Below are 16104 nucleotides of genomic sequence, written 5' to 3'. Positions count from 1 at the left end.
TATTCCTCTTTTTAGGCAACTTTAGCATGGGTGTCTAAACTTATGCATAGCACTGTATATATATACACTGTGCAAAATACATACATACAAAATATATACATACATACACACACACACATTTATTTATTTATATTACCAAACTTATGTTAGATGTGATTAGTCACAATTAATCGATTTGAAAGAACTAATATATATATATATATATATATATATATATATTAAACCTTGTGGTTTTATTGTTTTATAAAAAAAAATGTATTCTTACATTTGTAAATATGTTTTTCTAGTGTCTATAGATTTATTATTGAATTATTTCATAGAATTAAATATATATTTATTATATTTTATACATATTTTTGTATTTTTCTAATTATTTGTCTAGGTAAGGTAGGCAGCTCACTTGGAACAGTGAAATGTTATCACACAAACACACAATGTAGCAACCTTTTCTCAAGTACAAACTCCCACGGTCTACACACACACACACACACACACTAGCACTCTAGCACAGAGGCTTCCCTGCTGGGGTGGGGGGGATGCTCTGACGTTGAGTGTGTGTGTGTGTGTGTGTGACCACGAATGTGCGCCCAGAGCTGTGCTCATTGCTCGGTGAGAGTGGAGCGGTTTGGATACGTTACCGGAGCGATGATGTCTGAGTGAAAGGATTGTGGGTATTCTGAGGAATGAGCAGAAGACATGGAAGGGCTGCTTTCTCCCATGCGCACTCGGGTAAGTGCTGTGGTTGCCAGGGGATATGGGAAAAATGCTATAGAATGAGAGAGAAGAGAGAGAGTGCCGGTAAAAACGTGGGTTTTTAATGTCCCCTCTGCCTGGAAACAGCAGTATAAGAACAGAAAGCTTGAGATGACTCGATTAAAAGGTTGTGGTGGCTTCTCGCATACATACTAGTATTTTTGGTCAAAACGAGAGCTATTGTGGTGGTGGATGCGAAATTCAGAGGCAAAATTCACAAACAGCAAGTTGAGTATAAAGTCTAGGTCTGTGTGTGCGTTTGTGCACTTGACACTGAATGCAAAAGCAGAGAGGATAAAAAAGAGATAGAAAAGAAACACAATGTCAGTCGATCATTGTCCGCAGATGCAGAAGTATGAAGAGTCACATTGAATTCATAAAGATTTTCATTTGTGGCCAGTGATCCGCGTTTATAGAAAGACTCAACCAGTGACATTTCATCACATCATCTCATCTCTCGCTCTCTTTTTTTTTTAGAGACTCCATCTAGTTCCACAAATGTGTGTGATAGAACGGTTTTCGGAATAGTGTGTGAGCACATAGTGGTGTGGCAGGCTGATCCAGCAGTGGTGTGTGTGGGAGTGAGTTTATAGAAATCATAATCATACAGGTGATGCAGCCACACAAGCCTTCCAGATAGCAACGGTCTGGCACTTCAAACTTTAATGCATTAATAAATATGTATGGGTGTGTGTGTGTGTTTGTGTGTGCACAAGCATTGGTTGTGATGTGATTTGAAAAAGGTTACAATACAAAACACTACAATACAATCAATCTATTTTATTTTAATTTTTTTGTGTGTCAGATCCAAAAGTCTGAGACCATTAAAAAATGTTTTTATTAAAGAATATTTCAGTATAAATTACACTGTTCTTCCAATTAGCTTCCTGTTATTTAAACCCTGAGTTCTCCTTATTTCTTTGTCCGTTATTGTCAATGTATACTTAAATCATTTATAATATAATACTGTATATGTATACACTATACACTCTACATGTGCATGTATGCACATTGCACATAAATACTCTGAAATCATCATTTATTAGAATATATTTTGGAGTGCAACGGATCGCAGTTCTGTGATCCATAGGCCCCTCGGTTCAGCACGCATGTGATTCGCGGATTAACTGCTAAGTTTAACCATCAAGTTAAACTGTACTCGAGTACAATGAGTGAAAATGTATTATTTGGGCTTGTTTTGTCTTGGCAATTTACACATTCAAACGATTTTAAAGAATCGGATGTTGCTGGACCGGATGTTTGTCAGTTTATTCGGTCCGTGCATTCTGTCTTAAAGTGACAGAAGCCTAATATTCCTGATGTTGTCTGCATCATTAATGTTAATAAAACAGCAAAATACAGCTTTAACAAAGATGAACCTATACATAATTTCTACAATGAACAAATAGGGTTATTTTACATTTAGGCCTAATTATTAATTTATGTACCTGAATACTACTGGTAGACTTTGTAACTTTGTTATTTAGTATTCATCTCTGCTTATAATTTGGATATTTGTTCTTATTTTATTACTGACTGTTCACTTGTCTTTAATAATGTTTGAACTTCAGTTAGGCTAGTCGTTTTTGATGTGGTATCGAAGTACTTCAAGTGAACTTTAAGTTATAAATGAAAAGCAAAGTTATTTTAAAAAAAATGTTTTTGCTAATCCAAAAAATTGTCCAATACGTGACTCAAAAAACGTAAATGATCAGAACAGTTAGTTTTGTGATCCGTTGCACCACTAGAATATACTGCAAACTTATTCTCACTCATCATACAGGACAAGTGCCTGCTGTTGGTTTCTCCTGATGCTGTTGCTTTTGTGTGTGTGTGTGTTTGTGTGTGTGTGTGTGTGTGTGTGTGTGTGTGTGTGTGTGTGTGTGTGTGTGTGTGTGTGTGTGTGTGTGTGTGTGTGTGTGTGTGTGTGTGTGTGTGTGTGTGTGTGTGTGTGTGTGTGTGTGTGTTTACATGAGGCCAACAGATTGCCAGCACAGCAGGATGTTTGTTCTACTTTCTAATATAAACCATTTCAAACTGTGTGGCTTTAGGAGAATTCCATTTCAATTAATTAACACGCATTCACTTTTACAAAATGCTATTTATGATACTGGTGTGTGTGTGTACAACTATCTTTTGTGAGGACCAATTTGAGTTTTAGACCAGACAAAGAGAGTAAAGTGAGGACATTTTGGCCGGCCCTGAGACCCCTGTTTAAGGGCTAAAACTTTTAGGGAGAATGTTATAATTATGTTTAGGATGGTGATGGGTAGGGTTAGGGTTAGGAGCTACAGTAGAGATTGCATTGTTGCAATGAATGTCCAAATATGTATAATCACATGGGTAATACAACGTCAACATGGTTTCTTCCTGTGTCCTCGTAAGCCAAATGGCGTAATTTTTTTTTTTTTAAATACCCCCCCAAAAAAAGCCAAATGTGTTCTGTGACGGGTAGGTTTAGAGGTAGGGTTAGTGTAGGTGGATGGAATAAACAGTTTGTATATATGAAAACCTGTGTGTGTGTGTGTGTGTGTGTGTGTGTGTGTGTGTGTGTGTGTGTGTGTGTGTGTGTGTGTGTGTGTGTGTGTGTGTGTGTGTGTGTGTGTGTGTGTGTGTGTGTGTGTGTGTGTGTGTGTGTGTGTGTGTGTGTGTGTGTGTGTGTGTGGATCCACCACTGTATTGTGGTGCTGAGGCAGCAATTGTCAACAAGTCAAGTCTAGCCATGCATGAAAAAACAGAGATGGAGAGAAAGGGGGATAAAGAGATGTCAGCAGTCTTGTCTGATATGAGCAGACTGCAGAAATGTAATACATTATTCCTTAATCTTAGTCCACTGGGGTTTTAGAAACACTCTTTAGAGTTATTGAAACACACTCAGTAATAGAACATTGAGTGGTTTTGCCAAAACATGAAACCCCAGTGACTGCCCACCTCATTTTAAAGTATGATGATAGGTACTCCTGATGTGAAAGCTGTTGCCACATCAACATTATGCTGCCTTATAAGATACCTCGTTTGTGTTATATAGGGCTTTGCATACAGTATATCCTTGTGGAGAATGTAGTGGATTGCAATAGAGTGCTGCAGGGTTGATGCAATTTTGTGCTTCATCACCTTGATTCCCCCAACAAAAAGCCAATAGAATTTTCACTGGCTTTTGGATTATTGCAGAAAATAACAAAAGTTTATGATTCTTGCAAATTGTATTCATCAAGATAATCTTCACAAATTAATATGAATGTTAAAGCCTAAATACAATCGCCAGAAGTTAAAAGTTAAAGGTAGGCTATAACTGGTATAACTAACTAACTAACTAACTATCCACAGTTGCATAACTTCGTCACCAACACTCAGTCATTATTTTAATTGTATAAGTTTGAGTTAGAATAGCTTGATGAATATGAGTATACATACATTGTATCATGAGTAAAAATACAATGAGGCTGTGAAAGTGAACTAAGTAGACACATTGAAGCTTAAAAAAATCACTAGTAGGGTTTTACTGATGTATCATAGAACAAAATGTGAGCATCTTATTTCTGAAATTTAACCTCAAATCTATTGCCTTCAGGATGATGGAACTGGAAGTGCAAAAATGCTAGCTTATTTTTTTGCATCCATCGCAAGCAATTGAAGTGAGTTGAGTCATTAGTGCGCTTTACATTTTCCTAATGGAATATTCAGTTTCACTCCAACATGTAATGGAAGCAGAATGGGTTGTGAATGTCGTTTCATGTTGACTATAACATTCACGTCTATGGTGGTTAGCAGAAATGTTACGTTGGACTACAACCTAAACTATGCCATTAAAGGGCCCCTATTATGGATTTTTGAAAATTACCTTTCATGTACTGTAGTGTGTAATATAGCTCTGCTCTAAGTAAATGAAAACATCCTGCAAAGTTTTAAATCTGAAAGTGCACCGTATATAAAGTTATTGTCTTTCAAAAGTAAGAGTCGACACTGAGTCAATGAAATTAATTGTTTTTCAAACGAGTCATAAGCCGCTTCGTCGTGACGCCAAGACGAAACATTAGCCCCGCCCACTTATTGCGCGCGCGGACACCAGGGAAACTTAAACCTCAAACCGGCAGCTGATTCCTGTGGACACTGGACAGCATCATGTCGAGGAGACGCTGCTCTACAATGTGACGTAAATACTTTTTTTTTTCACTGCCCAAGGACGAGCATGTGAAGAATCTGGTTAAAATAAAAATCTTTACCATGATACTACAGCAGTATAATCCTAAACTTTTCCTGTTACCTTTATTTTACTGACGACTGCTTCTCAAATATCAGATCAGTCATTCACGCTAGAGCTTGGCTAATGCATTGCATACATGCACTGTTGTTGATACAGTTTCCACGTTTTCACCACAATATATTAGAAACGTACTCGGTAAATAAATTAGTACAAGTAAAATAATCGGTTGATGGACATGCATTTGTTGTTGAAGAATTGCAACATGTCATAATGTACCTCAAACTGAGTAGCGTATCACTGAAACGTCCTGCTCGAGTCGTACTTGCGATGGAGGTTCGGGTTGAATAATTAGTTCTTAGTGTTTCATCATAGGACTCGCGCTTGATATGGTAAAATCGTCATTGTTTGTTACTGTGTTTAGTTTACGGTGTAGGACGCCTCATGCACGCAGAGCTGTCGTTGTTATGGCAATGGGAGTTTTTGTTTGCGAACGCGTACTGTACGTGGTAAACCAATCACAACAGACTGAGTTGTTTGGCCAATCAGAGCAGAGTAGCTCGTGGAAAGGAGGGATTTAGAGAGATTGATTCATTTAGCGAGTCGTTTGAGAATCATCGAAAATGTGGTGATGTCCAAATGTATATTATGAGAAAATTAAAAGTACAGTTTTTTTACCTTTGATGCATGTTTATAAACCTGTTGTAGGAGACTCCAAAACAACATTAGGAAACTTTAAAATATCATAATAGGGGCCCTTTAAATGAAGTGTTTGACTGTTTACATGAATGTAGTTTTTTGCTTTCCATCACTATCTCTCGTTGTTCATGTGTGTGAAAGTGTGTTTCTCTGGTTGCTTAATGTACAGTATGTAGGCCAGTGGATCAAAAACGAGAAAAAAAATCCTCATATGGATTGCTGTGTGCTGTCACACACACACACACACACACACACACACACACACACACACACACACACACACACACACACACACACACACACACACACACACACACACACACACACACACACACACACACACACACACACACACACACACACACACACAGTGTGTCCATAAGCTCTAACTGATGTGGAGGAGTATAGACAAGGTGATTTCTATCAGTTCCATTAGACTCAGAGTAGATCAATGAGCAGATGTTATCTTGGATTACATGTCAGAAGCTATTGAAGGGAGCCGAGGGAGTTTGATGTGTCTTGTGTGTGTAATTAGACTTGCTTTAGTTGAGGGATGGGTGTTAAAGATGTGCACAGACTCTGAATTTTTTTGTTTGTTTTTTTGTAGACTGGATTGTATTTTTCTATTAATAAATTCAGGTTGAGTAAAACCAACCTCATACAGAGATAGTTCACACAAAAATGCTAATTCTGTTATCATTTTTCACTGTCATCTCTTTCGAAAGCTTTGTGTGACTTAATTCTTTTTTTTGTATAAGAACGTCCCAGAAGCCCTTTTCCATTCCACAAGTGAATGATGACCTTCTGTCAAGCAAGATTTATAATGAATAATGACTTAAATTTCTGTTCCCAGCTCAAAGCTATCATAACATTTCAGAAGACTACGGACCCATTTTTGGTAGGACTGCACAATTTGGGGGAAATTTAGATTTTTCTGCTTTAAAATTGTGATTTTAAAATGCAATTTATTACTTATTATTTTATTATTTTCACAGTTTGGACAAAATGTGTGGTTATATATCAATATGAATAAATAATAATAATAAATGGTTATTTATAAATGTACAAAATAAAATAACTATTACTAAATAATTACTAAATAAAATATAAAACAAGAAATATTGCAATATTATTATAATATATTTACATATAATATTTAATAAAATCTAATAATAATAGTAAATTGATGATGATGATGATAATTATAATTATTACTAAATAAAATATAAGGAAAATAAGAAATATTGCTTTTGTGATATTTCACTGTCAAATAAAAATCTAGTATTTAATAATAATAATTCATTTTACAGTACAACTGTATACAATTACATTATTAATATGTATGGTTTTCTCAATTTCTTCATTTTCAACCTTTAAACCATCATGCTTTTATTTAGGTTGAAACTCGAAAAAAACAGTAACTGAGTAGGCCTAAGTGATAACAATTTACATTTTTGTCTGGACTATCCCTTTAATGTTTTGTCAACTAAGACACACAGAATAGTACAGACAATCAGTCCAGACATCATATGGTTTCATTAAGATTTTACTATAGGCTATGTGTGATTGTAGGTCTGGCACATATCAAGTGTGTGTGTTTGTGGCGTCATTAGTGTATGTGCCTCTGTGGTAAGCGGCATTACAGCTGTCCATCCTAATATTAACAGATGGACCCATTAAGACAGATACCCCAAAGCAAAAAAAAAAGAGAGAGAGAGACTGATAGAAAGAGAGGGAGAGAGAGCGGTTTGGGCCAAAGAAACTCCAGTCTATCTACCCCACTGGCAGTCTCTATCTCTATCCCCTTGTCGTTTCCTTCCCATCTCTGTTAATTAACAGGGAAACAGCTGGTATGATATTCCAGGTCAAAGAGGAGAGTTGTGGGCAAAACCTGTACATGAGTTAGGAAACAGCTGATTGAATTACTCAACCAAATAACAAAATCTCTGTCGGCTCTCCTGTAAAAGAGCAAACTATTGTAGCGTAACAGGCAGGTGGTGTCCATGTTGGAAGCAGGATTGCCCACTCCATCTCCCAGCTGTCATTGCTGCAGTAATGAATCTGTGATCTGACTGGTCATAGTGATCAGGGTCAGACAGTTCACGAGGAAGTGATTATCTGGGTGAAGTGCTGGGAGAAAACTGGGCCAGTTGTGTTGATCAATTATTGCTGGATTTCATTCAGGGTTTATTTGGGTTACATGAACTTGCAATACTCTCAATATTGGCTTCATTACAACAATATTCTGAATTGGCTCAGTCAAATGGAAACAAAAAAAGTTTAGTTGTTGTTGTTTACTTATTTGTTTTCTTGGATATTTTATTTATAATGCAATGCCATTACTCTTTCTAATGCTATGAAATATTTTGCACAGTTCAAATTCTCTTACTTTTAAGTAACACTACTGATTGTTTAACTATACAGATTGTTTCAAAGCAGCTTTACAGTGATAACAGGAAATAATGCAACTAAGTTTGTTTCTGTAAAAATTCCCCTTCAGTTCTGATATAATATTGTTGAATATTAAGTGTCCCCAACTAAGCAAGGCAAAAGCCAAAGGTGACTTTAGATGCAAAAGCAATTTCTCTCAACGCATCATTTTTTTTTTCAAAATACATTCTCACTCCTGACATATTCTCATACTTATTTTCTATCTCATTGCACAATATTATCATAAACTGCTTGCAAACTTCATACCCTCACTATTTATTGCATAGTTCAGTATCACTTATACATTTCTCTTTCATTACATTGTCAGTGCATAAGTATTCTTACAAACAGCCAGCACAAGTTATATTCTCAATCCTGACATATTTTTATGCTTTAACTTTACAAACATTACCATTTAATCTCTTATTGCGTTAGTATTGCATGCAAACATCATACATTCACCCTTCACATGTTCCTTTTTTTATTCATACAATTTAATTATTGGCCAGGTGTGATGATATTGCATTAGCCACTGCAATCATAAAAATTAAATGTAAAAAATCGTATAGGTGTCTTGTATTGTTTGAAGGAGGTCAAATTTGAATATATTATAGTTATACAGTTATACAGTAGTTAGTTATACAGTAGTAGCATGCATGTAGTATGGCATTGCTATTTTGATTTTGGCAGAAATATAATTTTGTCCTGTAAGTAAACGGTCAACCAGAATGGGTCAATCGTCAGTCTGTTTTAAGTCTCTGGTGTAGACAGTGAGAAAGTGAAGCCGTGTATGTGTGTGTGAGACAGGGAGAGAGGCTACTGCAGCAGTGTGTGTGTGGACCGAGGACGAGAAGAGAGACACACAGAGGCCGTGACCCCCTCTGCCTGTCCCTCCCTGTAGAAAAGCCTTTGTCCTCATGCTAATGAGTCTCACGGTCATTCATAAATTATCAAACTATCCTCTTACTTTTTTTCTTTCCCTTTTCCCTTTACTTTTTTCTTTCAACTTCTCTTTAATTTTCCTGTTTCCTTTAATTTGCGCTGCATCCGAAATATATACGAAATACAGTACGACAAAAAGTAGTATGTCCTAATACATAGGCTGGCATTGCGATATTTTGTTTTTCTGCAAATATATAATGCGATATGAAAACAGTTTCACCAGATGAATAGCTCTATTCGGAAAGAATGAATCATTCTAGAATGATTGGTGTGGTTTTGTAGGGGAGTGAATCTGCTTTGAAAATAATAAGCAAATTACAAGCATAGATATATACAATAGAACAAAGATACAACTGAAATTAACTGCTTTATAGTCTAAGTCTGTCCGAAATCAGTTTTGTGAGGTGCCTTCAAGCGCAAATGCTTCCTGCGAAGTCATTGCCTTGCAGGGCACTGAGGTAACAAGTCAGCTGCCTAAGCTTTCAGACGTAGCCACAGTATTTGAAAACAGTAGGCAAAAAGTCCTTGGATAACCTACTTCTTCCGCTGGGATTCTGAAGTGCTCATTTGATGGACACTTTACTATCCCATGAGGCCACTGGAGGGGATTAATGAATGGAAGAGACGCACCCCTTCCCCTTCCCCTTCCCCTTCCCCTTCCCCTTCCCCTTCCCCTTCCCCTTCCCCTTCCCTGTGTTATTGCGTGAATTATCTGAATAAAGATCAGGCACACATTCGGACAGTCCGGGGTCCTGATTTATGCATTGAATTAGACCAATTTACCCCACATGTCCGTGGTACCTTTCAAATCTCAAGAGAGGAGACGGCCAGTGGGAGTTCAGAGAGCACACTCAGCATTTGTGTGTGTGTGGTGTGTGGTGTGTGTGTGTGTGTGTGTGTGTGTGTGTGTGTGTGTGTGTGTGTGTGTGTGTGTGTGTGTGTGTGTGTGTGTGTGTGTGTGTGTGTGTGTGTGTGTGTGTGTGTGTGTGTGTGTGTGTGTGTGTGTGTGTGTGTGTGTGTGTGTGTGTGTGTGTGCGCGCGTGTAGGAGCTGGCTGTGCAGTAACAGGCCGGCGGCTCTTTGCTCTGTTCCATTAGGACTCTTGTGATGTTCCTCATCAGCGGCAGTCAGACCAACAGCACTTTACCAATCTCTCACACACACTGTAGCCCTGCTTCGGCAGTTGTCATAGAAACAGCAGGCAGGCTGATGGGTTGCCATCATCATTTGATCTGCAGTTTCACACAGCGGGGTGATGATTTAAGGGCCCTGTCGCAGTGGATTCCACTCATGTAATCATACATTCAACACGGTACATGTGTGTGTCATCATCATCATCGTCATCATCTCTTGAAGTTTTAATTCATGTTTTTCCTCTTTGAATATTCTAATATGTGGATATTTTAGCATCACAGGGAATGTGTCAGTGTCACCATGAGAAATGGCCTTTAGAGGACATTTTTCATCATTCAATCTACACACACACACACACACACACACACACACACACACACACACACACACACACACAGAGCTCATTTCTATACAGTCCTCCCTGTGCCTTGATTAGGGCTGCTGAATTTGGGCAGAGTCAGGCCCTCGGTAATACCGCTCATTTATCATCAAGAAAGCTCACAGTGTCACACACACACACACACACACACACATGCCGCATGCAGTCATCCACTCACACTCACCCTCTTCTGCACACTCTAGTGTGTCTTCATCTTGCTGATCAGTGTGAAGTGCTTTGGTTCATGAATGGAAGGGCTGAGGGTCTGCTGAGGGTGTACAGTGAGGGACAGGCAGGTTAGCACTGGGAACTGGTGGTTAGATGATGTCACCATCTCTCTGACATCAAATGGGCACTTTGTGCTTTGTGCTGTATTGCATTTGTAACTAGGGGCGTAACGGTACCCTCATGTCACGATACGATGTATAATTGCGATACTCCTAGACATATGGTAAAAGGTTAACAAAAATGTACTGTTAATTAGAATGCTATATTTGGTATTACGTCGTGGGTGTAAATGAATAGGCTTGGACTTGGTGCTGGTAACCCAATGCACTTGGTGACACCAGAATAAAAATAGTCATGATTTTGAAGCTGAAAATACAGAATTATTTTAGATGAAAATGCTTGCACTCTGTCACTCTGTCACTGTCATCTAAACATGAACATTGCCACAATGCTAGGAATTTGTGTGTGGTTGCCAGGTTGTTGTTATGCAGTTGTTGTGGGTGTTCTCTGTGTTTTTTAGGGATGCACGCAATATCGGTACTATATCAGTTATTGACTGTTTTTGTTTTTCTGCATGGATTATTTTTAATAGCATTTTTTTACATGCATGTTCAGTTCCCACATTTTTACATTTGAATTACTTTTGCCGTTATGTGATGCTCGCTTAAAGTTAATCTTTAAAATGACTAATATTTTAAATCAATATTAAATGAAATCTTGAAATTTGTACCCATTTTATTACAATATTACAATGTTGTGAATCCTAAATTAATTTGTAGCATTTAAATATATATTTTTATTTTTATTTTTTTATTTATATTTACAAAATCGTATCAAATTATTGGCCATATTATGAAAATAGTTGTCAGGTCATCTGTATTTTATTATATAGAATTTTATTTATTTAGAACTTTATTATCAGTGTGTACCAGGTTTTTAATGCTTTGAAATGTGGTTGCTAGGGTGTTCATAGTGTTATATTAGCTAATTGGTTACAAACTGGCAAAAGAGCACACTCTAAGATCATATTTTGGTCTCTAAAAGTGCACACCTCTCTTCAAGCTGTGCGATTTGATGTATCATTGAAGTCTGTAGCAGAAGAAGTGCAATGTGAACCGTACTGAATGTAGAAGTTTACTCAAAAAAATGGGGTATGACTCCCGAAAACGTTGCGGTTTTTCAATTCAAACCCCATAAACTTTCCATCTCTTATAGTTTAGACTAGAGAAACAAATGTTCCAATACATTACAGAAATATGACTATAATGTGCTGTGAAATGACTAGTGACTGAATGTTGTCATGTTGCTTCCCTGTTAATGTGTATTTAATCGTGTATTTTCATTTATATTCAGTTTAGTAAATCAAAAGGATCTTTTCCTCTCTCCTGTGTTTGTATGAGTAACGTGATTTTAATATTATCACGGCATGTCTGTGAGCGTTCCACATTCATAGTGTTCTACTTGACTGGAGAGATGAGTAATGTACACATTTACCTATAGGACAGATAAACACCCTACCTCTTGTTATTATGTGTGTGTGTACACATTAAATACTGAGACAGTCATAACACATTTTCGCCCTTTTAGTGTGAATAGGACTCTATAAATGTTTCAATTTAAAATCTTGTTTTGGGGTGAGTATTTGCTCTTGGTGAGAATAGGCCTTTAACCCAATCATCAATCCTTGTCTTAGATGTAATTACCATTACCTCTAAATCTAATTTTATGTTAATATCTCTAGAGGCACTATGTAAGGTCTTGCTAGTGTCTAAATATAATACACTGACATTTACTTATATAGTTTTAATAAACAAATGCACTGACATACACAAATGTACTCTCGGTAACTGATCTCACTCAGTTGTGTGTGTGTGTGTGTGTGTGTGTGTGTGTGTGTGTGTGTGTGTGTGTGTGTGTGTGTGTGTGTGTGTGTGTGTGTGTGCGTGTGCGTGTGCGCGTGTGCGTGTGCGTGTGTGTGTGTGTGTGTGCGTGTGTGTGTGTGTGTGTGTGTGTGTAAGTGCAATATGCTGTGTGTGTGTCAGTGTGTCAGTGTGTGCGCGTGCGTGCGTGCGTGTGTGCGAGTGTGTTAAATCAACTGTTTCCTTATCTGCAGTAGGCAAGGAGGGTCTTAGGGGCTCAGAGGCCATCATTATGAATAAAAGAAGACAGTCAAGACCTTCTTCTTTTCTTTCTCTCTCTTTGTCCCTTAATGTATCTTGCTCTTTTTTTTGTCAAATATATAGCATGTATGCCTTTAATTAGCCCTTTTTATCCTAATGTGAGTGCTGCTTGTTGCCACAATGCTTGTATGATTTGGATGGTTGCCAGGGCATTGCTTGGTGGTTACTAATGTGTTTTGAGTGGTTGCAAAGGTGTTCTGAGTGGTTGTTACAGTATTCTGAGCCGTTGCTAGGGCATTAGATGGATGCCATAGTAGTTTATGTCTAAGGTGTTCTGAGTGGTTGCTAGGTGGTTACCAAGGTGTTCTGAGTGGTTGCTATGTGGTTGCTAGGGGGTTGATAAGGTGTTCTGAGTGGTTGTTAAGTCTTAGCTAGGGGGTTGATAAGGTGTTCTGAGGTTGTTCGGTGGTTGTTAGGTCATTGCCAGGGGGTTGATAAGGTGTTCTGAGAGGTTGTTCGGTGGTTGCTATGGTGCTCTGAGTGGTTGCCAGGGCATTTCTTGGATGCTTAAGTAAGTTAAAAAAGTAGTAGTGCACTTTTCCTCAAGCCACTTGGTTTGAGGTATCAAAACCCCCGGAATGCGATTGCGAACAGACCAAGCAGGATATCCCTCACTTCCGCTAACTTGCACTTGGTCTCGCCCCATGCTTGGGACAGCCCTGAGCAATAGTAGCTTAATATTATCCTTTGCAGGAACCTCTGATTTGCATCCTCCACTGAGCACAGCTCCTGTCCTTGATGTGAAATGTTGTTTCTGGCTCCCGGGCATCTTCTGGAGAGAGCGCTGGGTCATATAGAACCTACAGAACTGGGTCAGCCTGGTCGGTGTAGCTTTCACATCTGGATCTGTGCTTTTTGCCCTCCTGTATTAACACAACAGACAGGGGTCCCTACGAGGAGCTTGTACGCAGAGACACTCCTCTAATTCAGTTTAATGAGACTGACCCACATTCAGGCACTCAGAATACCTCCAAAAAGCTTTAGCCTTAATGAGTAATCAAGTGCATCTCTTGTTGTTTGCCCCTGTGTATGTGTATGTGCCCCGTTTCCCTCCGAGCATTTCCACTTTGTTCTTCATGAATTCATCTGACTATTTTAAGGACCAAAAGAAGAGCAGTGCAACACACACACACAGCTTTTCTGAAGCTTCCTTTGCTCTGTTTAACAGGACTTCAGAAGTCCAGATTCGAGTCCCCCGTGAGGGCCACTTATCTTCTACACTGACCTATTTCTTATAAAAGAGAGGGTTTTTGTTAGTGTAGATTTCAGCCAGTCTATTTCAACATCATTATGAAGATCTGAAAATATATTTGAAAATCAAATTAAATCAGATCAAACCCTCCAAAATCAAAATCAGAATGTCTTTTGAGGTAGTGATAATGCTGTTTCCCCAGTAGACTTTGCAGAGCATCCCAGAGGAAATTAAAACATGTGCTGTTGCTTTTATTAGCAACCGGATGTGCAGTTTTTGCCTGGTAGATGATACAATTGCCCCCAAAAAAGATGCATTAAATTGATAAAAAGTGGCGGTAAAGACATTGATAATGTTATCAATGTAAACCCCATTGCTCAAAATAATTAATTGGTTTGAGTTGGGTAAACTTTATTTAAACAAATTAGTTCAATCAAATGAACTATTATGAGTATTTAGAACATTCTTTTTATTTTGAGGTCACAAAACTGACACATTTTAAGTAATCTGAAATGTTTCATTGTTTTGAGTCTTATGAACTTGTTTCTTTTAGTTTAGACAAACTTAAATGTGTGAATTAGCTTACTCAAAATGTGTAAGGATTACCATCATGGTGATGGGTGGAGCATGAGCTTAGTTTGAGAACAGATCAATGTTAAATGTTCTAAATTGCCGTATTCATTCATCAATTGCTATGCTATGCTAATGCTAATGCTATCAAAGAATTGTGTTAGCAGTTAGCAAGGTAGCATTTATTAAATTAGCTTGTTAAAGCTAAGTTTCCACTACTAAAAATATTTAAGTTGAGATTACATAAATGTGTGAATTAGCTTACTCAAATATTTCAAATTAAGAGCAATTAAAATATATGAGTACAAAATAAAATCTGCCAGGTCTGCTTACTTAAACTTTGAATTTCTTAACTTAAAAAAAAATGTGATGTAAATGATTACCTCAATTTTTTTCAACTTATTTTGGTTTACTGTGTACAAAATATTTAGTTTTCCAAATAAATACTCTTCTTTTGAACTTTCTATTCATCAAAGAATCATGAAATAAAAGTATTACGGTTTCCATAAAAAGCAATTGTTTAAAGCTGCAGTCCGGCACTTTTTTGTGTTTAAAAATATCAAAAAATACATTTTTGAAAAAAAACTTAACCAGCCAGTGTTCAAAACGATCTGCTTGCCTTGCCTCGATTCAAAACGGTAAGCTTGTAATAATGATTTTAATTCCAGTGGTACTGGTGGATTTCCGCGGGAATTTCGAGCATGTCTTTGCGTCATTACGTCACTTCTGTACACATAGAGAATGAGTCCCGGCTAGTCGGCTATATAGCGTGTGTGGATGATGGTGGAGGTTTAGCTTAGCACTGGTATGGCGGATCCCGAAAGTTTAAAGCGACAATCAGCAGGGACAACTGGAGATTCACCAGTTGTAAAACCCAAAAGACTTCGGACTTCAGAGTGGCTACAGAAAAAAAGAGACTGCAACCGAGCCCAAGCTAAAACAAGGATAAACATCGGCAGGGCTTTTGAAAGGTGGCGTGAACTCCGTGTTTTGAAGGGGTTCAAAATGTATGTGAATATATTATAGTTTTAAATAAGCATTTGATTAAACATACGTGTGTGTTTTTTATTTCAAAAAGAAACAGTTATAAGGAACAATAATTTGTTGGTATGACAATTAGAATTTATACTGCACAGAAATGAAAACTGAACTACTGGTAGCCCTAATACACATTAAATGTAGTCACGCAATAATGATGTAGTTAATATTAACATTATTTTTTCACGTTTTGACGTGATATAAGCAATCGTTAGATTTCATCAGCATGATAGCCTACTGCAATGCTTCCCCCCACCCCCCGAATTTGGTCATAACAAAAGTGAATGTTACTTAGTTACTTGTTCAGATGACATTTTCCGATGAAAATTCTAATGTTGGTTATACACTTTCAAAAAATA

At 37.6% G+C, this 16104-nt stretch overlaps 1 protein-coding gene across 4 annotated transcripts in view; it reads left to right on the top strand.

The window, feature by feature from the left end:
• frmd4a (FERM domain containing 4A) overlaps nt 1–16104 on the top strand; it is a 167927-nt gene that overhangs the window by 36702 nt on the left and 115121 nt on the right. The window contains exon 1 of one of the 4 annotated variants that reach the window (XM_079620354.1): nt 618–729. The exons of 2 other annotated variants lie outside the window; for them this stretch is intronic. In XM_079620354.1, the coding sequence (XP_079476480.1) occupies nt 697–729 (33 nt within the window). In that variant the 5' untranslated portion in view covers nt 618–696. Of the gene's footprint in view, nt 1–617; nt 730–16104 lie in introns of those variants that run through there. One more of the 4 variants, XM_079620347.1, reaches the window with a different exon arrangement.

The sequence above is a fragment of the Phoxinus phoxinus genome, assembly GCF_949152265.1.
Source record: "Phoxinus phoxinus genome assembly, chromosome: 8".
Classification (NCBI taxonomy): domain Eukaryota; kingdom Metazoa; phylum Chordata; class Actinopteri; order Cypriniformes; family Leuciscidae; genus Phoxinus; species Phoxinus phoxinus.
This window is presented reverse-complemented; position numbering and strand designations above follow the sequence as displayed.